The sequence below is a fragment of the Arvicanthis niloticus genome, chromosome 2 (genome assembly GCF_011762505.2).
Source record: "Arvicanthis niloticus isolate mArvNil1 chromosome 2, mArvNil1.pat.X, whole genome shotgun sequence".
NCBI classification, from domain to species: domain Eukaryota; kingdom Metazoa; phylum Chordata; class Mammalia; order Rodentia; family Muridae; genus Arvicanthis; species Arvicanthis niloticus.
The window spans coordinates 34,634,747-34,657,120 of record NC_047659.1 but is presented as its reverse complement, the minus strand read 5'-3'; the positions used below and the strand labels follow the sequence as shown (position 1 = coordinate 34,657,120).

Genomic DNA, 22,374 nt, shown 5'->3' with positions numbered 1-22,374 from the left:
AGCTTACTGTCTGAAATTCCACACATGCCTCTCTTTATGCTATTTGTCTCCATATGCGGTTTTGGTTGAAGTAAGTGAACAAATAGTGGCCTGACCCTGATAGATCATGTATAGTGGTTTTAAGGAACCCCATGGCTTTTTCTGTTCTCACTTGGGAATTTCTACTCTAGAGCAGTAAAAGTTTGAGTAAATGTTTTGTTAGAAAACATTTGCCTTAGTGTAATCACACAAAATAGTAACTGCAAGTCATTTATTGAATAATCTGGTCATTAATCTTCCCAACTGTCACCTGCTGCTCCTCACATTGGAACTACTTGATCATGAAGCCAAGAGTCTGTCCTCACTTAGCCTGGAATTTGAAGAGGAGACTGCTTGTCCCTTCAAAAGTCTGCTGGACTTGGGTGTGCAGTCAGAGGCGATGTGTCTGAGGAGGTGACATCTGAGCTAAGTCTTCTGAGTTATTTGCTTTAGTAAGAAAAAAACGTTAATACACCTTTCTTATGCTTTATAGGTAAGCCTGCTATTGCTCACCGAGATATAAAGTCAAAGAATATCTTAGTGAAAAAATGTGACACTTGTGCTATAGCTGACTTAGGGCTGGCTGTGAAACATGATTCTATCATGAATACTATAGACATACCCCAGAATCCTAAAGTGGGAACAAAGAGGTAAGATGTCTTTTATTGGTGGCTTACTAAAGCTTAAGTGATGGATCAAACACCCTGAGCACTTGTGATGTGTGTCCAAATGTGAAAAAAAGTTAGGCCGAAAAAAAGCAAGAAGTCTTTCTGGAGATATGGAGACACCAGTGACCACAAGGTGGGATCACAAAGACAGAGGGTTGACTTTTTGCTCCAGTGAAGTAGCCATTTTGGGGCAGAGTCTAGCACAGAGCAGTGGCAAAGAGACAGTTGGCATACCATGGCAATGTGACACATTTTCTGATGTCTTTCCTAGAAAAAAAAAAAAAAGAAACCAAGCACCCTTGTGTATCATCAGTGGACTGAAATTCAGGGCTTGCTGTACAGGCTCAAGTTTTAAAGAGCACATGCAAAACCAGTGCATTGGAATAGATAGGTTAGGGAGGATGTATATAATAAAGCTGTTTATGTGGTAGTCCACGTTCTTAACACACAACGATATTGTGTATCAGTTTGTATCTTACTGATAGCTGGCTGTGCCCTTAGTCTTACAGAACAATGTATTTTGCAGTAATATGCATTTGAATACAATTTCCACCTTCAAGGAACAGAATATGATAACACTAGGGGGAAGCCTGAAGTAAAAGGAGCACACACAGCTGTGGCTGTGACAGGCTCATCAGTCACTACGTGTCTGGTGTGTTTCTTTGTTTGACCAGCAGGTGGCTCCTCAGCTAGTCTACTTCCATGTCCTTTACTTGGGGTTCCAGGCTTCATGGTACTTTTTCATAATTCCAGAGCTCTTGACCTTGAAATTACAATAGTTAAAATTATTTTCCTGGACATACTAAAGCACTTGAGAATAGAGAATCTCTAAGGAGGTAGAGCTGGCTACTGAGCCAATTGAGATTTCAGGTCAGTGAGTGCAAGCCATCTGCTGTCTGCTGTCTACTTAAAAAATAGGCAGAGTCATTCCCAGGAAGCATGTTCAGATCAGAATGAGCAGCCCTAACAGACATCTCTTCTTGTTTTAATAAGGACGTCCATCTTACTCTTCCCGCATCAGGGACACTCAGGCAAGGCTTGGGTGCTGCTTTCCTTTGGAGGAGCCTAATACTTTGAAAAGAACCCAAAGATTATATAATCTGGAAAAATGCTCAACTCTGTAGGGGCCAGTTAGACTCAGTCAGGTTCTGTGAGTCCAAGTCATCTTCCATTGAACTTCTTTTGAACAAGGATACACTTTTCTTGGCCGTAGTATGTAATAAAAGTCTTCATTCTGATAAGACATTAGCCTTCCGTTGGCAGTTGAGCCCCCTGTGGTGATGAAAATCCCCTGCTTGTCATCAGGGAACTTTTCATGATGACAAAGTCTTCAGTCACTTCCGGTCACTGAGTGATTTGCTCATTGACCTTCCCAATTTATTCCTTCCAAGTACTAAGTTGCTACTGATCCTGCCAAAATGTGAAATTGTGGAACCTTAAACTTTGTTTAAAATGTTTTTTAAAAAATGATGGTTGTGTCAATGACTGTGTTTTTTTTTTTTATTTCACTCTATTATGGTATATGAGATGTTCCGTTGAAACTGATGCGCTACCTTAATTTATGTTTCGTATCGAAATGTATTAAAATTGTGTTTCACTGGACCGAACCTCAATGTGCACATTTTTGAAGGTATATGGCTCCTGAAATGCTTGACGATACAATGAACATGAGCATCTTTGAGTCCTTCAAGCGAGCTGACATCTATTCGGTGGGGCTGGTTTACTGGGAAATAGCTCGAAGGTGTTCGGTCGGAGGTAAGCGTTTGCAAATACCCTTTGTTCCCCTTCTACCGAGTACAAGATGTGATTTTCTTTATTTTCTCTTCAGTATATTGAATTGTTTCTGAACAGTTAAAGAGAATTCCATTCAGTGATTTCTCTACAGAGGCAAAAGAGGAGCCTCCTGTGGAGAGTGTGTGGAGGTTATCTTTTGAATTCTGCTTAGACGAGGGTGGCAGTTCTGATCATTCTGATGCCCATATGATTACTTTGTGTCACTTGAAAATTATCTGATTGGAGTCTGGAGGCAGCTGGTATCCTTACTCTTATCCCAGAGAAGCGGAATGTCTTGCCAAGGCAGCAGGTCTGTGAGCCTTCTGTTTCCCAGGCTTTCTATCTTCTTTCTCCTGTGATGTAAACAGCAATGTCAGATTAAATAGAGCTGGGAAGTGAGTGGTAGCTCACCTCTTGCCCTCTACTGCTTCACTGAGCTTAGAGATTAGTAAGAGGACCCCTGCTAATGCAGTAATGAAATAGTTGCATCGATGGAGAAAAGTTAAATGCCTTTATAAAGCTCTTTACAGATATTCCTTTGTAAGCAAGACACGCTTAGGATGCAGCTTGGTTTAGGACTTTGTATGTGTGTGTGTGTGTATGTGTGTGCATGCGTGCGCGCGAGGGCACATGTGTACATGTGTACATGCATGTCTGTGTGTGTATGTGCATGTCCGTATGCCGCATGTGTGTCTGTCTGTCTCTCCCTCCCCCGCCCTTGTGTATATGTGTGTGTCCACATGCCATGGCACTGATCTCAGAGACATTTTGTGAGATTTCATTTTTTTCCTTCTACCTTGTGAAATGAAACTGAAGACTGGACCATTTTGACAGGTTTGACAGTAGTAACTTCCGTTGGTTTTGGACATTCCAAAACCCAAACAGCTGTTTTGGTAGGTAAATATACTGTATTTACAGAGCACTGATCTTGTGCTATAGATACTGCAGTTAGAGTAATTGGGATTACTTTTTTACTGTATAAGGACAATTTATGAAATTAAAATGTCACAATGCTTTTATTGGAGGCAATATTCGTTATATTTTCTATTGTTATAAAATTGTGTATATTATTTATGCAGTGGTTTATGTATTATATAGAATACCTTTATTAATTTTACATCTTATAAAATTTATATTATAAATATTACACCTATATATAAGTATTTAACTGAGTGATTTGAAGGGAATTCTGTTTAATAGAGATGTATTATTTTAACAAAACTGAGGTTCTGTTTTTCCAGGCTATCATGTGTATCTGGCAAATGAGTCGGCGGCATTAGCTTGAAATCTGCATCATTCCTGATTATATATGTGGGGAAATGTATTTTCACATTTCTTATAGGGCTTGTTGAGGAGTACCAGTTGCCTTACTATGACATGGTGCCTTCAGATCCTTCGATAGAAGAAATGAGGAAGGTTGTTTGTGATCAGAAACTCCGACCAAATCTCCCAAACCAGTGGCAAAGCTGTGAAGTAAGTCTACCATGTTCTCTTCCTTCCTCTTCCTCCCACTGTCACATTCCTCCCGCCGCCGTCAGTTCCTCCCCAGTCATTCTCCCTTGCCCTCCACCCCTCCTCTTCTCATTCCCTTCTTCATCTCCTGGAGACCAACATAAACTATGTTCTTATCTATTTCTATTTCATTGTTCATATTTACATGTGAGCATTTTCAGAGAATATGTAGTTCTTAACTCTGTTGCTTGATTCATTCCATGTATGAATGGTGCCTTTGTTTATGTCTTTAGAGGAATTATGTTGTCTTTGGTAGTATGTATCTATGACACAAACCCTGAAGCCCAGGCCATTTCAGTCAATAGGCCATTGAGTACTCCTTCTCTGAAGTCCTCTCTGGCTTGGGTGATTGTTCAGGACATATGTCCTCACCAAGGTGGCTCAATCCTCATCCTCACGGCTCCCTAACACTGCCATCCCCGTGTAGTTTCCTGGTCTCTAGATCTGGCAAAGAGAGGAAATAGAGGTGTAACATGGCTCTTCAGGGTTCAGTACAAGGAACACACAATTTCCTCTCTTGCCTCCTAGCAGAACCAGTGGCATGGCCCCATCACAGGGCAAAGAGCTGGGAATTGAAGGACATGGGCAAAATCAGTAGGTAATTGTACTGTAACTGGTCATTTATGCTTGATCTCAGACTATCTGAAGCTTAATGTCTCTCATCAGATAAGCCCCCTCACCTTAGATCCAGCTGTTATCTGTCTTGTCTTCACAAGCAATACAGGACTCTTACCAAGCATTGCAGGCACACACAGTGCTCATTGTACCATCCATAAGCTCCGTTAGTGAGAGAAACAGCAGCGATCTCCAACTCTGCCTCCACCTCTCTGTCCTGTTCACTGTTCTTTATTTTCTGCCATAGTTGAACATGATAACTAAGGCATTTAGGTGACATGTTACTTTTTATTTTCCTATAGGATTGTTTTACCTAGTTGTTTTTACCTCATCTGTTTCCCTCTTCCAGGATTTTAACTCTTTCATTTAAGGCAAGTGCCTTAGTTAGGGTTTTACTGCTGTGAACAGCCACATGACCAAGGCAACTCTTATAAAGATAACATTTAATTGGGGATGGCTTACAGGTTCAAAAATTCAGTCCATTATCATCAAGGCGGGAGCATGGCAGCATCCAAGCAGGCATGGTGCAAGAGGGGCCGAGAGTTTTACATTTTCATCTGAAGGCTACCAGCAGAAAACTGGCTTCCAGGCAGCTAGGATGAGGGTCTTAAAGCCCACACTCACAGTGACACACCTACTCCAACAAGGCCACATCTCCAAATATTGCCACTCCCTGGGCCAAGCATATACAAACCATACTAAGTGTTAGGATTTTGTCTTTTGTCTACTTATCTCAGCTCTATGTTTACTTGAGAAGCAGACTTAGAGACTTGTATAGCATACTGAAAGAATTAATTTTCTAATATTATTGGTTGTACTCACATGGGGATATAAAGGATAATAATTAAAAGAAAACTTGTGAATACACAGTTTGAAAAGCAAAATATTTTCAGAAATCTTTGAGGAATTTTCTGCCTTGCTGAGTGATTAATGTTGGTATTAATGATTTTATTATTCCATGATTTCATTTAGATTCTGCCACACATACATGTATATCCCCAAATATTTGCATTTATGTGTTTATGAAAATTATGAGCAAAACCTGTTACATGTGTTCTTCTTATTTTTTAATACACACAGACATAAAATTTTATACATTTTCATTTCTATGTAGCATTCTTCTTTGTGAATATAATAGAATTTCTTTGTCTATTCTATAAATCATATGTGATTTATAGTTGTCATTGTTAGAAAGGATGTCACTAAATGTATTAGTGAATTTTATGGTTGCTGAGACAGAATATCTGATGACAAGAACTTAAGGAAGGAAGAGTTAAAATGTCTCTAAGCTTGAAGGCAACATTATGGTGGAAAAGACATGGCAGCAGGAACACAAGTCAGCTGGTCACACCGTGTCTTAGTTATTTTTCTATTGCTGTGAAGAGACACCATGACCAAGGCAACTTAAAAAGAAAGCATTCAGTTGGTGTCTCATGGTCCCAGAGGGTCAGAGTACGTGGCCATCATGGTTCGGTGCATGGCATCAGGCAGCAGTCACTCAGCCCAGGACATCTGCCCGTGGGATAGCGTCAGTCAGGTAGATAGATCCTTTACTTTCTCTTAATCCTTTTTGGAAATAACCTCATGGACACACCTAAATAATGTGTTACCAAGGTGATTCTAAATTCTGCCAAATTGACAAATAATATTATCCATTTTGCAGGGCTTGAGGGATGGCTCAGTGGTTACAACCACTTGCTGCATTCGCATAGGACCAGAATTTGGTTGTCAGCAATCACATAGTGGCTCAAAACTGTCTATCCAACTCAAGGAGATGTGACACTTTTCACACACACACACACACACACACACACACACACAAATTGTAAAAGGAGAGGGATAGTATATAAATATATATGCCCAACAAGTTTTGATGCTATTGATCCTTCTGAGTCCACTTAGATGAGATTTCTGCTCATTCTTTCTTCCTGTGCTTTTGGGATCTCAGATTTATTACTTGAACGTGGTGTCAAGTAACCTTTTGCTTCTTAAAAACATTTTTTTTTACTGCTACGTATTTTTTTCTTTTAGATTAAATAAAAATAGATTTTGATTTTAATTCAAGTTTGCCTTAATGTCTTTTCTACTTGCTTTAAAGGAGTGTTATTCATTATGTGAAAGAATATTTTGCCTGCACGTATATGTGTATACCATGTGTGTGCCTGGTTCCCGGGGAGGCCAGAAAAGCGCTTTGGATTCCTTGGAACTGGAATCATGGATGGCTTTGAGTTACCATGTGAATGCTTGGAATTGAACCCAGATCCTCTGCAAGAGAATGGAGTTCTCTTAACGACTGGACATCTATCTCTCAGCCCTCTACTTGCTTTTAAGAATTTTCCGTTCTTAGCTTTCTGCAGTTTCTCTATGTCTCATGACCAGTCTTTCAAGTTTTTCAGTACTTCCATTTTGTTTTGTCTTGTCTTGTCTTGTTTTGTTTTGTTTTGAGAGAAGCTCTTTCTATGTAGCCCACACTGGTAGGAATCCTCCTGCTGTAGCCTCTGAGTGTTGATGTCACAATGTGCACCATTGAACCCAGCTTTGCTGCTAAACTTGTTTGAACAAAGACTGCTCTCACCTTAAGAACTCGTGGCATTCCTCTGTTCTAGAAAATTCTGTGAGAATATGTCTTCAGATAATTCTTCTCTCATTGTCTCCATTTCTATTTTTGGAAAACTCAGTGGCTGCTATTAAACCTTTCAGATTGTACTCCATGTCACCTGCATTTCCTACCTTGGCACCTGTATACTCATTCTTGTGGATTTATTTTCCACTTCTTTGCTTCTGCCTCAGATATATCTCGTTTGCTATTTAACATACCCATGAGATTCTTTATTTTCTTTTTTATTTTTATTTATTTATTTTTTTTGAGATTCTTTATTTTCATACCAAGAACTTTTACTGGTTCTGAAAGTACTGTTTCTCCCCTCCCCTACAGATGGAGTTTTATTTTTTAAATATGTTTTTTATCATTGACTCTTAATATATGTTCCTTTATGGATCTGACTCTACCGGTTATTGTTTTGATTGGTTTTTTGCTTATTGGCAACCCTTCCTCTCTCTGAATGCAGATTTCATTGTGAGTTTAGGTTTACTGCAAAAATTTGAACAGATTTATTTTTTTCTTTACCAAAAGTTAAAGTAAATGAATTTTCTTAGAGACTTCTATTTGGGGAAAGATTCATATGCACACATTTATTTTTCTTAAGTTTATTTTCTTACATGTATGTGGAAATGCATGTATATGCCAGAGCATAGTGGCAACGGCCAAAGGACAACCTGCAGGAGTCAGTTTTCTCATTGTACATGTGGGTCCCGAGATTAAATTCAGATTTCCAGGCTCAGTGGCAAAGTGCCTTTTCCTGCTGAGCCATCTCACTAGCTCAAGCTTCATGTTTAAATCTAAGGCTTTTTTTTCCCATCTGCAACCTCTTCTTCTCTTTGCTTTTTGTTGACTTTCATGTCTTTCACATGTGGTCTCTCATCTCTGAGGTTCCACATCAGAAGATGAGCATATGCCACTGAAGTCCCCATCTTCAGTGACTTCCTGGGCCTCGCATGTTGACTTCTCCTCTAAGTATGTCTTCTTTTCTTTGACAGTTCATTTATACTGAGTCTTTCTATTTACCCGCAGATCATCATTTGCAACATGCAATTAACTAAAATGGTAAAAGTGTAAACCTTAGTTGTCAATCTGATGACTTTTCTTTTCATGGGGGTGCACATCTGATTAAAGGTAACTGGGAATTCACATCATTTCCACAGTCCTCCACAGCTCCTGAGGTTTTTTAGCTGTTTGATTTGAGACAGAGTTTCATGGAACTGGCCTGGCCTTGAATTTCTGCTGCTTTTGTCTCCACCTCCTCAGTACTGGGACTGTGAGCTTGTTTCACAGCACACAGCTATCACCACCCGTCTTAGTGAAGTTCAAAAATAGCCATCAGCGCATCCCAGAAATCAATGATTTCATTTCAGGTAGTCTTTGCAAGGTTAACGTTTGTGCCTTTAAAAAAGGATTTTTTCCCCAGAAGTATGGCCCAGTTTCCTCGATCGCCCCCGCATCTGTGACTTCGCTTCTTTAATCCTCTGTTCTGCGCACCTTAAGCCTTTTCTGTCTTTATCTCCTGAAGGCGCTCCGGGTCATGGGAAGAATAATGCGTGAGTGCTGGTACGTCAACGGGGCAGCACGCCTGACAGCCCTGCGCGTGAAGAAGACCATCTCTCAGCTGTGTGTCAAGGAAGACTGTAAAGCCTAACGCCGAGTACAAGCAAAGGAAAACCGCTCACGGCTCTCTTTCATGTCTCCTGCTTTGTGTGAATGGTTTTGCTTCTTTTCTGCTGGGTTTTATTTTAGTTCTACCTCAAGGATGATCCACTGCAGTGTTGAAGTGTCCCAAAGGCAGCATGAAAAGATAACTGTCAAGTTAAGCATGAGCAGGTCTTGACTTTCCCAGTTTCCATGTTGTCCTTAGTTTTAGTTTTAAAGGGGACATGACTCATTTTTTTTCTTTTTATTTAAGAAGAGAGATGTTATGAGTATAAGATAAGCTACATACAATGGTTAAAAAAATTAAATTTTTATTATACTTGAACCAAGAGCATCCACAAATGAGATGAAGACATATTTAAAATGTGAACTAGGGTATGTTATAGTGAAATGGAACTGTAAACATTAACTGGACCCCTGAGAAGTAAAATTTGCTCCAAATTTTAACATCTAAAGACTAGAGAGTTAGAGTATCAAAGTGAGACCATGTCTTCAGGACTTGCATTCTACACCTGTGTGTCACTCTTCATCACTCTGACAGCTGTCCCTAAGTTGTTTGAAAGCCACCCAAGCTATTACTCCTGATACATAACAGAGGTCCGGATGTCTTGAACACTGTGAAATGGTCCAGAGTCACAGAGCTCTTGCCAGAGATGGTCACAAAACCCTGTGACAATTAGCACTGTGAAGTTTGCTGGCCACTATATTCCCTTGAATTCTCATAGTGCATTTCTTCCCCAGTGGGAGCATTTTCAGTTGTAATATTTTAAATTTCATCACATAGGAAGTGAGTACATTGTGTATTTTGTAAGACCATAATAGATTTTCTAGAATTTCAGAACCAAACCCTTAGAATTTCATCATAGAAATGACATAGCTATCCCATTCAATAATAAAAAAAAAAATGTTTTCTGAACCCTGCCGAATATTGACCAATTATAAGCGTACATTTTCTAAAGATGTATGTCTTAAGATGTCATTGCTTTTGAGGTACATACTTGGAAAGAAAATGACATAAGGGTAAACAAGAGTTTGAAAAAAAATTAAGAGAACTCTTCCAAATGAGTTTAACCACTTCTGTACCAGAGGATCACATTGGTTGTTACACTACATTCCTGGCCTTTTAAGAGGGATCATGTGTGGCGGGCGGGATTTGGAGAGTACATCTCCTTTTTTGATGTACAAAATATTTAACAGGGCACCAGATGTTTCCTTCAAATGTACTTTAGTGAAGGTGATTTAACTCAATGTCTTTCAGTGTTCTGAAACACTGTTTCCCAAACCCTATTCCTTAGAGCTTTCTTCTGCCTAGAAGTTCTTAGAACAGAAGTACTCTCTTACAAGGTCTTGAAGAGTGACAGGTTAACGTATTCTGTTCTTTGATGGTTCTGGCAGTAAAGACACTTTCCAAGGACATTTTCAAGGCTAAATATTTGATTACTTCTAGTGCAGCCTTTCCATTATAAATAGGGCTAAGTTTTACTATCCAGCATTTAGGTGTGCTCTAAAGTCCAACATGGGAAATAACGTTCTGAAGGGTGCAGCTGTGTGTTCCATAGGAAGGCAACTTGATGTCTGAGTTTCATTGTGGAGATGTGTTACTGGATCATCTCATTTGACTAAGTGGAGATAAGAGAGACAAAGGGCTCTGACAGCTGTGGGGTTTGCATGCATATACTTTCATTCCCAGTCATGCCCTCATCCATTTATAAGCATGGGACACCCCATAACTTGCTTGCCACAATATTGGGTACAAGAGGGAATAATAAGATAGATAGGTCCTGCCCTCAGGGATTTTAAAGTCTAATTTGGGAGTGGGAAAAGGCATGTGAGTATGAGGAAAGAGAGTAAATTGACAGATAAAATATGCAGTGGGATGCCTTTGAGTTCTGTGTGACAATGGTTTCTAGAATAGGTCTGAAAATCACTTCCAATTTGCAACACATTTAGAAGGGATCTTTATTTAGATATTACAGCCTAATTATATCATCAGTATCAAAAGGTGTGCCTACGTGAATGGATGTTAAGAAGAACCGTGTGAGGGGAGATCTGGCTTGTGTTTATTATTTCAAAGTTTCTACATGATGGGAATGAAATTATTTACTTCGATGATTGTATTCAAATATCCAATGAAAACAAATGCACTCTATCTGGTTCCATTCACCAATGTTAGGGGAATGTATTTACTAGATTTATAAAAGAGAGGGTGTTGTAACATCTTTATTTTGGTCATTATGTTTTATAATTTATTTCAGAATATATGCAAACATAACATATTTTTTCTTGGTTCAGATTTCACGGTTGGTGAAATCTGTACACTGGTACATTTTTTGAGGCGTTTTGCTCTTTGTTCTGTTGCTGAAGTGTAAATCCTAAGAGAATAACCTTAAAGAACAGAGCCACAGAAGTAGACGGGGAACAATAGAAGTTGTAGTTTCTGCTTAACTCTCAACATAGTTCTACATAGAGAATGCTCACTTATAAGAAATAGAGTAATATTTAGAACTTAAGGCAGATTTACTGTACATATCTATGCAGTTCAATTTTATATTATGTGTTTTTGATGGAATCTCATGTAACACTTGATTCTTTTAAGTTTTGTTATGAGCAAAAATATCTTCAAAAACACCATTGCTTTGCTTTTTATGGATATTTTCTTAGGTTAGGTGCAGAGTGACACCATTGCTTTGCTTTTTTATGGATATTTTGGCTCTGGGGTATAACATAGAGCTTAGGAATGCTATTATGAATTTTTAGTCCTGTATGCAGAAATGATGGGGTTTCTATACAGCATCACTTCTTGAGATACGGAACACATTACTTGTTGTCAACATTTGAGCATGAATTTGTTGCCTTATACGTCGTGCGTTTAAGTTTGTAATCAGTACCGACTCTGTTGTATGCATCCTTCCACGTCTAAAATATTTGGCATGTCACATCTAGAATTCTTAATTTATGTTCTGCCACGAGAGTTAAGTGAAACATGACTGTCATGCTCTATTTTAAGCACAGCACTTGCTTTTCATCTTTATACTTTTCAATTAACTTTGCATTTTAAATTTCCATAATTGTATGAGAATAGTAACCTGATCGCAATGTCTGAAGAGTTTCAAATCAGCTTTCATTTGAAAGTGAAAAATCTACACAATACATTGATTAGATTGGAAGTTCTACAATATTGGAAGTTCTTATTGTTTTGAGTGCTTCTATTATTGCAGAATGATTGTACAAAAGAAAAGTCTACCATCCTGGAATTTTGCCACCATGGGACTTATTGAGACAGAGCAAACTCAGGGCAATCTTGGAGTGAAAGCAAAAGTCCCAAAGAAGGACTTAGCGCATTGCCTCAAGGCAGGGAGCAGGCATCTGCCATCATACAAGGATCAAGAGAACAACTTGAAATTACTTGGCAGGCAGTGATTTTTGACTGATTCTTGAAAGTAAATGTGAAAATTTACATGGCTAAATTAATTCATTTAAAATGTGGAAATTGTGATTTCTATCAAGCAGTTAGGGAACAATAACAAATGTATCCAAGTTGGTAGCTGAATTTTTCAATGTTCATTTTCTTCATATAACTTGAAAAACCAATATTATCAGCCACTTAGATATGTTTATGCTTTATGTCCTAAAATGATGTCACTGTAGTTTTTGAAGCTATTCTCTCCCTCTCTTTTTTTTTAATTTGTGAAATGTATTATCTCCATGACTAACAATACTGTGTTCTAATTCTATATCCTGATACACCTATTTTATTCACTATCTTAGTGAAGACAGTCATTGTTTTAAGGGCTTTTAATTTTTTTGCAGAATTCTTTAAAACTAAACCAAAAAAGAAAGAGAGAAAGAAAGAAAGAAAGAAAGAAAGAAAGAAAGAAATCTAGAAGGCAAAACATTCATTAAAAATCTAGTATTAAGCAGAATTTCTATAGTGTTCACATTTTTCACAGGATGCTGATGCAAACTTCCTGGTGCTTGACTTTCTCTTTACTCTCCACCTTTGCTTTGTTTCATTATCTTTCATCTACTACTAAACTGAGCTTTCTTTTACTATCTTCCAAAATTATAGTTACTTCCTAATTATTTTTAAGCATAGCTATTATTTAACTTAATCATTATAGAATTGTACATTTCTAATGGAGAAGAAACCCCTTAGTGTTCTATATTTTTTCATATGTATCATAGTGCAAAATGAAAATGAGTATTTAAAAGTTAAAGGGACTCTGAGCCTCATACCTTGGTTTTAATATTTTGTAGATGAAGAAGCTGAAGACCAGACATTGGATGGCTGCTAATGGTTGTAGAAATCCGGTGGTGACATTGACTTCTGCAGCCTCATCCACTTTTACAAATTGACAGGTCAATCAGCATGGATCTAACACTGCCTCGTGCGCATAGCAACATCACATGCCATTCAGTGCTGATGGTCAAACCCTACTTGTTGGTGCATTTCTATTAAAATAAATTATTTAGGCCAAGGTCACTGGGAAAAAAAATGAAAACAGACAAAGCAAAAATCAAAAAGTAGTCATCAAGGTAGGTAGAAAAGCCACTGATAAATTTGGAATTGGGATTGAAGGATGCTAGTGTGTGGAGGGTTTTGGTGCTGTCTGGAGATTTAGAGCAGAGGCAGCGGGGGCTTGCCTAACTTAGCAAGCGAAAAGATCTGGCTTCAGTCCTCAGCACTGGCAAAAGGAAGATAGGAAAGAGGCAAGGAGGGAAGGAGAAAATGATGGAAGGAAGAAAGGAAGGAAGGAAAGAAGGAAGGGAGGGAGGAAGGAAGGAAGGAAGGAAGGAAGGAAGGAAGGAAGGAAGGAAAAAAAAGAAAGAAAAAGAAAGTATTCTTAGTATAAATAGTGGTTAGAGAAGCTTCCAGACTTTCCATACTCCTTTCCTGCATGTATAGTTCCTTTCCCTTGCATGTTGTAGGGACGAAAGGTGATTTGATGCACAAACTGGAGACTTTAAGTGTAGTGTCGTTTATAGTCTCTCTTTCTCATTTGTTTTGTTGTTGGCATCATTTTTCCCCAGTGGCAGATTTCCTGAGCCCTCACCTCACCTCACAGCTCTGTCCTTTCATGTATTTGAGCCCTGTCCAGACTGTTACACACGGAACCTCTTAACAAGGTTTTAATTTCCCCACCTTGTATAAGGGGTCTCGCCTCATCAGTTCATTTGTGATTGTTCTCTTGACACTGGGAAGAGAGCTTTGTTAATGGCAGATGTGACTTTCTCCTCAACTTTAGTCAGACTGTATGGTTCTATTGTAGTTTTTGGCTAGTGCACAAAGAATGCCGACTTCTCCTTTAATGCTGAATTCTGCTTAAACAGTGACTTGAACAAAGACTGTGAAATATGTGTCCCATAATGTGATTGCTCATTGTATGTCTGTAATAATTGCGCCATTGGATTGTTTTACTTCTGCCATCCTTTGAAATATTTTTATTTATTTAATTTTATGTGTTATGGGAATTTTGATTGAATGTGGGTCTGTGTACCATATACATACCCGGTGCTTGCATAGGCTGGAAGAAAGTCTCTGATCCCCTGGAACTAGAATTACAGGTCGTTGTGAGCTGCCACGTGGGTGCTGGAAACCAAATCTTGGTCCTCTGGAAGAGCATCAGCCAGTGCTTGTAACTGCTTAGCTATGTCTCTTCTTCTTCTGCCATGTTTTTAGTCTTAGCCATGTGCCATGCTGTTTGGAATGCAGATTAAGCTGAAATTAGGTAACAATCTTCACTTTAAAATTTGTTATTGATAACTGCCAGGATTCTTCTCCAGTTAGTCCTAGAAGAACACAACATTTGGGAGAATGTGAGTTCCAGCTCATCCTCATTTTAATACTGCCAGAAATGTATTTTCTCATTGTTGGTTTATGTTATACTACAAGAAGTTTTCTTCCTGGACCCAACACTATTCATTGGAATATGCAATTTTTCCCTGGGTTTTAGGAATCTGACTGTTCATACAGCCTGAATGTGGTAGAAAATTCACCTTTCCAGCACCCCACCTAAGAACTCTCCACAGGGAACTCAACGGCTTGGGGCAGCTGAGGACTGAGGTGAGCAGTGGAACTAGCTCTTCTCTCACTCTAGAACTTATATAGAAAAAGACACTATGTGTTTCTATATCAACGTAAAATGCTTGGGCTTATCCATCATTATGAAACAGAAGCTAAATATAGAAATTGTTCTTGACATATGGAAACAACTCAGAATTTGGAAGAATAAATACTCTGACTTTTCATACCTGTATTCCCAAGAGTAATGAGATAGACCATTTATCCTGGTAATGGATGCATCTTTTTCCCAACTCAAGTCATCTGCAGCAAGGCACAGTAACCTAAATTTCTAGACATCCACAAAGTTTTCATTCCATGGATGAACCTGCTTGTTTGCTTCATCTATAAAAGGAGACTTGTATGTCAGGTTCTAAGAAGGTCAACCATAGAAAGAGATTTATCAATATATTTGGTTCTTAATTGGCAAAATAGCAGTAGCTAGGCAATTTTAAAGGTCTACCAGTTTTCTGTTCTCTTTACCAAATGAGAGTATCTGAGTACAATATGACTCTAGTTCATTTCTAGAATGGTTTATAGCAAGCTCCTGTACTCTCCTGCCCCTGAACTGGATAGGATTAGTCACACTTGATTGGTGTTTCAGGTTTTAAAAGGGCCTAAAAAGAGAAAATTACATTCAGATCATTAAAAAAAAAAAAGGATTTTGGATTAATTTTCAAAGCACTAATACTAATTATACTTTTTCTTGGGGGTAGTGACTCTCTTCTTATACCTAAGAACATATTACGAATGTCAAAACCATTGCATTTTGACATTGCAAAAACATGCCTTGAACTCTTGAACTACTGTGAATAGAATCACTGTTGTAAAGACCTTTTTGTGGGGGGTAAGCTTGCTGGTATTCTTAAGTATGTGAAAAGATGTCGGCTTCCACAGGCTCAAATGAATGTACATAAGGACTGTAAAAAAATGGGTTTGAAAATAAGAACTGGGCGATAAACTGTAACTAAAATGTGCAGATGGGGATTGTAGCTTGTGGCTGTGTTTTCATTGTTGAAGGTTGAACAGGGTTCCACAGAGTCATGGATGACATTCAGATGTTTCATGAATTTTGGATCTGTAAACATATGCATTTTGTAGTCCTACATACTTATATTGTTAAGGAATAATCATATTTTAGAATTTAGTAAGAACTCAGTGATAGCCTTCATACCAAAATGTTTAACTTTGCCGACAGCGAGTCATTAAAAAAAAAAGTATTTATTTTAAAGCTTTTTAATACAATTGCATAACTTCCTGCCGCCTCCAGGTGTACATACTTCTCTGCCTAAATGTTATATTTTTATGTATGCATTTTCAGAAAGCATATTGTTTTGGAAAGTAGTAAAGACAATGAATTAAGCACTCGCTGCACTTGTTTCTGTAAAGCATAAAGAGCTCTATTTTAAATAAAAGAAAGCGTGTCATATGTTGGTGTCCATGTGCTCATTCTCCTTCACAACTGTGTTTATATTTGTATGCAGAGTACAGGCAGGGGACTGGAGATTGAGAACTGGTTCTGGTAGTGCTGGAATCTCCCCCCTTTCCTCCCTCCCTCCCTCCTTCCTCTCTTGCCTTCTTCCCCACCAAGTTATATAGAATTCTACAATTTCAAAGCCAGGAGACATACTTATTTAAAGCTGTTTTTCTTTTCTTTTTTTTCCCCCCTGAATGACACGTAGGACAATATGTTCTTAAGGGGTTTATCTTTTCAATATTTTGCATTAATTGTTTTCCATTTTTAAATTTTATGTGCGTGCTTTGCTTACATGTGTCTATATGCACAAAGCACATGCTGTGTTCAAGAGACCAGAAAACGGCATTGCATCCTCTGGAACTGGAGCTACAGATGGTTGTGGGTCACCATGTAGGTCCTAGGAATTGAACTCAGCTCCTCTGGAAGAAGAGCTATTGCTATTATCTACCGAATCATCTCTCCATCTCCCCACCCCATTTTGAATTTTAAATATAATTTATTGAGGAATTACCAGTTTGACCTACTTCTATCTTATTTAAAAATCACAACCACTCAAGTCCCTGACAGGCCTTCCCACGATGGAGCAAACTGTCTTCACTTTTGGAGTCCCCATCTTCATCTCCAGATTCTGCCTTCCTGCTGTTTCTTGGATTTTCCAAGAATAAGCCTGTCCCAGGAGCTAAGGTAGGAGGAGTAAGAAGAGGAAGAGGAAAAGGAAGAGGAGGAGCTAGAGAGAGAGAGAGAGATGAAGGAGGATGAAGAGCCACACAGGTATGGAGAGTGGTCCTGGGTAACAACTTATATTTAGGTTGGCTAATTGGCATATACGTATATTTGTATGGGCATATTGTTATTGGGCATTACCAAACATATAAAGCCTTTGATTAATATTTAAGCATTAGATTCTCAGTTTCTTACCAGGCCTGTGTGGATGATGGGATGATCTGGGTAATGCCTAGCTTTGTAGAGACAGTGTGGAAGATTGGCAGAGTCATCTCCCATGCTGGTGTCTCGTGGGTGGCAGGGCTGGTGTTCTGTCTGGCAGTTTCTAGCTGCAGTGCACATGTAGCCTCCGGCCTCAGAACATGGTGGCTGAGCTAGGCAGAGTCGATGCAGCTTAGATAGTTGGCTTGAACAGCGGACGTTTTTAAATAATTACTTCAACAATATCTGTTCCCTAGATGTGAATGCACTGTGGATGCCAGGGAGGGTGCCACCTTTCCTGTCTTCCCTCTTTATCCACTGTGATCTGCACCTTCCTGGTTTGCTTTATTGCACTTAGTACTACTTGGCGTTATTTCCCAACCTATACCTAGTGGATATAGACTCCCAGGGTCTAACTCCCTGAGTGGTGGCTCACAGAATTTGAAGATACAGTTTTGAAACCTTAAAAGTAGCATATTACTTTGCCCAGTGAGAAAACTCTGTGGACTTTATTGTCCCCCAACTGTCTATAATAACCTAGAGAATTTTTGACCCTAACTAATGATGGTTATTTCGGAAGAATATCACAATTTTGATGCTTTGAGCACTTGGCAAAACAGGCAGAATACTATGTTGGTTTTACTCTTGGTAAAAGCCCTGAAAATTTTTTGGTACTTTTAAATTTTACTTTTAGGGAACATATTTTTTTAAATAAGCACCCCAATGATCTCGTATTAAATAAGTACTAGTACTAAGCAGATTTGTAAGCAATTATCATTTACAAAACCTTTTATTTTTATCTACATATATATTTAAAAGAACTTGCAAATTTAAAAAAAAAAAAAAAGAAAAATACAGAGGTGGATGCTCACAGCCAATCATTGGTCTGAGCACCGGGGTCCCCAATGGAAGAGTTAGAGAAAGGACTGAAGGAGCTGAAGGGATTTGCAACCCTACAGGAAGAACATTAACCAACCAGATACCTCAGAGCTCCCAGGGACTAAACCACCAACCAAAGAATACACATGGAGGGACCCATGGCTCCAGCCACATATGTAACAGAGAATGGCTTTCTTGGGCATCAATGGGAGAAGAGGCATTTGGTCCTGTGAAGGCTTGATGCCCCAGTGTAGGGGAATGCCAGGTCGGGGAGGCAGGAGTGGGTAGGTGGCTGGTGGAACAGTCTCATAGAAGCGGGGGGGGGGATTTCTGGGGGAGACCAGGACAGGGGATAACCTTTGAAATGTAAACAAAGAAAATATCCAATAAAAAATAAAAATAAATGAGAAAAATCACCAAAATTAACCAGTCCCAAAGTCTATATAGCTCAATGAACTGTATCATTAAAGCTGTGAAGTTTCATGTTAGATTTACACTTTCACTGATCTGGTCCAGTAGGTGGTTCTTCTGCAGCATGTTCCTGAGAGAAAGGATCAGGAGATTAAAAATAAGATGAAAGTAGGGAAGCTGTGTTCAGGAGGTCTTGCTTACTAAACTTCAATTGGATAACTTTCTTAAAGTTCATTTAATCACAACAGGTTTCTGAGAGGGTGTCACCCACCCCCATGGTTCGTTGTTTCTACTATATCTAACAATATTATAATTATAATTTGTAATTATATAGCTCTGTAATTAAAATATTTTAATATTATTTTTCTTTCATCTATTAGTCAATAAATCTTTATCAGATACTGTTGCTAAATACACAGCCATATAAGAGTCTTTGTCAGAAGATTTCAAATCCGACTGATGAATTAAGTACGTCGTATGATTTAGAAAGCCAGTCCAGGAAAATATATATTAGTTTTTTTTGTATTATCTAATCTGAAAATGATATAACACCCACAAGATACACAAAACAAACATTTATTTAAGGAGGATGGTTTCCAAGAACATTCAGAGTAAATCAAATAACTCCTAAAGTATTGATTGTAATAAATATTTAACATCAAGAAAACAAGGCGGGGCATTTAAGAAGTGGAAAAGTCAGGAACATAAGATGCTGTCTGACTTTAGAGGATACAAATAGGGCTGCTCTAAACAAAATCATAATCATGCTTGGTGTGGGGACAACTATTAAATGTCAGAGAAGACATAGGACCTGGGTGTCAATTCACATGAAAGATCAGGGAACTTGACAGCTGACGCTTCCAGGGAGAAAAAGTTTACATGAGTTCAATATGAGAAGAGAAAACAAACAAACAAAAACAGAAAACCAAACAACAATATAAAAAAAAAACCTTCCAGATAGGAAACTCCCTCAAACAGATGCAGGGATGTCGTGTGTCACTTAGTGTGGAGGCAGGTGTGTATGAGGATCAGATCTTTGTGTTGGATGCTGCTGTCAAGGGAGCTTCTGAAGGTTTTAAAGAGAACGAATTGCATGGCTTGCATTTAATAAATGCAGATGAAAACGTTGCCTTGAAGATCTTCTAAAAGTAATGTGAAGACTCCTCAGTATCCTATCTCTCAATGGTAAATATTTAGAGATGTTGTTACATTGGTGCAGAATTTCAAGATGACCTGCTTTGTCTCTGAAGAAATACAATGTATCACAAGAAGGAGAAAAAGAGATCAAATATTTCATCTTAAATAATTTATCGATAAATATGACCCAGGTAATTTTTAAAACACACACACACACACACACACACACACACACACACACCATTGAAAAAGGACCGCCTTGTCATTTTCTCTCTGCATGAAGAAATTTCCAGGTGCCACTGAACTGTGTGCATTAAATTTCAAATACAGTCAAATTGGATTTAGAGCTACTAATGGCTATTCCATAGAAGAACCCTTGCTTCAGCAACTTAGGAAATTACACTTGATTTTCTTTTGAGTGTAACTCAATTGTGCTTGAAATTGTTCATTTGAACCCTTCTAAACAAGAAGCAGGTGGTTAAATGCGGGACCCTATTTAACATTTACACAAAACGTTCCCAGCAAAACGCATTGTTGCCCTTTGAATGTCAGCTGCCTTTCCCTTGGCTCTCACAGTATGTCCTCCTCTGGTCATTTAATTTGACCTTGCTACATCCCTGAAAAGAGAATTGGCTTCAATGTAGTTACCTGCTAGGGAATATTACACTATTTTTTATAGTCTTCCGGCTAAAGCTTCCAATATGGCAAGTGCTGGTTATTGAAGCAGTCTAAGAAAAAGGAATTGCTGAGTTTGCCTTATTTTAAATGGAGAAACACAGAGTGACATAATCATATAAGAGAGTGAACCAGAACAGGGAAATACAGCCCAGGTTCACTGCCCAGCAAAAGCAAGGCTTTGCAAAAACTCATTTCAACCTTGTGCAATAGCCTAGATAGATCTTTACTTTCAGGAAATCCATCAGCTAGTTCGTAATTTCCATACTTCATTTCCATAGTTTAGCTTCTCCTTTATCAGAATATATGGGTGATGCCATAGCATCCTACTGAGAAGCCCACTGCCCCAAGGCACTTATATAGGGAAAGTTTACAGCCAGGTAGGGAGTTAATGTTTGGAAATGTACACATGGTATTCTTTCTTTTTATAGTATGCTTTTGTGGGTGGAGGATGCATTATCTCTCCTGCTTATCTTGCCTCTCTGCCCCACCCCTCCCATTGTAGAAACTCTTGTTCCCTCATCTGAACACTTTCTTTTCTCTGTGCTCACCAAGGACTTTCTCGGTGTCTCTAAAGTCTAATGTTTTCCCAGGACCTAGGCTTGAAACTCTTCTCAAATATTCCTTCTTGGTGACTTTCTTTAATTGTTGCCTTTACCACAGCTGGGGACTCCCGAATTTGTTTCAGAATTCCCTCCTAAGATCCAGAACTGTTGATGGAAACACAGTGCTCACCTCAAAGTGAATAGAGGAGAGTGTATTCAAACATGGGTGACTGTGGTTCAGAAACATGTGATCCTGTTGCCGCAAATGATATGTTTCAATGTAATAACAGTTTCATGAAGTTTTTATAGTTATAGACAAAACAAAGCATACGTCAAAGTATTTAAAATGTACTGAAGGAAGAAGCATCAGGTGGACTGATTACAGGAAATCTCTGTTATGGGTTTCTGGTGCTACTTGATGACTTTTTTAAAAAATTTACTCTAGCAGAAGCTATAAGTCTACAAATAGATGGCAGATGGTTTCATGTGGTAGCTACAAGGATGCTAGATAAGACATCAATAAATGTTTATCGAGGGGGGTAAACAAAGCCTATGAAAATTTGGCTCTGAGTCAGCCACATTTTGACTCTCCATAAACATGAAGTTCTAACCAATCAGCCTTGAAGAATCACTAACCTAGGTGCATGTGTCTGCCACACCTCCTAGGGAAATCCAGTTCATAGGTTTGATGTCTAATAGCTTCCTGATGCATTGGCTTGAATATGACACCAGCACTTCAGAGGAAAAGGTGCCTTTTGCTTTCACCTTCCTTTGCTTAGTGTATTCATTTTGAGATCCCACCAGCCTGTTGGCCAGTTTAGTACCTCGTTCTTTGACATCGCTGGGATATCCTGCTCTACGAGCACCTTTTACTTGGTGTTCCTCTTCATCTGATGAATAATTAGACTGCTTGCAGTTCAAAGCTGCTATGAATATATCTACTACAAACATTCTCGTGCTAAATTCTGGAAGCTCTGCCTTTTGTTTCTCTTGGGTAAATTCCCTTGGGTAAATAATGATTGGTGTAGATATATAATTCAGAGGGAATTGTAATTGGGTTAGTCCCCATGTTATTTTGCTTGCCATGCATGAGGGGAACAGCTTCCCAGGCTACCGGTTTATCCTCTCTGCTGAGACTGTAGTAGTACCTCACTGTCATTTTAAGTTATCCCTTGACAATCATTAACTCTACCTGGCTTCTTTTCCTGTAGATGCTTCCTTCATCTAGACTTTGGGTCATTAAATTATCTTGTTCACATTTTTGGTTGATTGGTTTTTTCCTGTTGATTTTCAAGTAAACATTATATTCAAAATAGGATCAGTTTTTTTTTTTTTTCAAACTGGAACTCAGTTACTTTAATGACAGACCTGCCTCTGGTCCCTCTTCTTCCACACTCAGTAACCACGTTGTCTTG

At 38.6% G+C, this 22,374-nt stretch overlaps 1 protein-coding gene across 1 annotated transcript in view; it reads left to right on the top strand.

Moving 5' to 3' along the window:
• Window positions 1-12,679, top strand: part of Acvr1c (activin A receptor type 1C) — a 72,269-nt gene extending 59,590 nt beyond the window's left edge. Inside the window, exons 6-9 of the mRNA XM_034495390.2 lie at window positions 512-668; window positions 2,317-2,441; window positions 3,802-3,932; window positions 8,714-12,679. Of these exons, the coding sequence (XP_034351281.1) occupies window positions 512-668; window positions 2,317-2,441; window positions 3,802-3,932; window positions 8,714-8,839 (539 nt within the window). The 3' untranslated portion in view covers window positions 8,840-12,679. The remainder of the gene's footprint in view (window positions 1-511; window positions 669-2,316; window positions 2,442-3,801; window positions 3,933-8,713) is intronic.
• The last annotated feature ends 9,695 nt before the right edge of the window (window positions 12,680-22,374 follow it).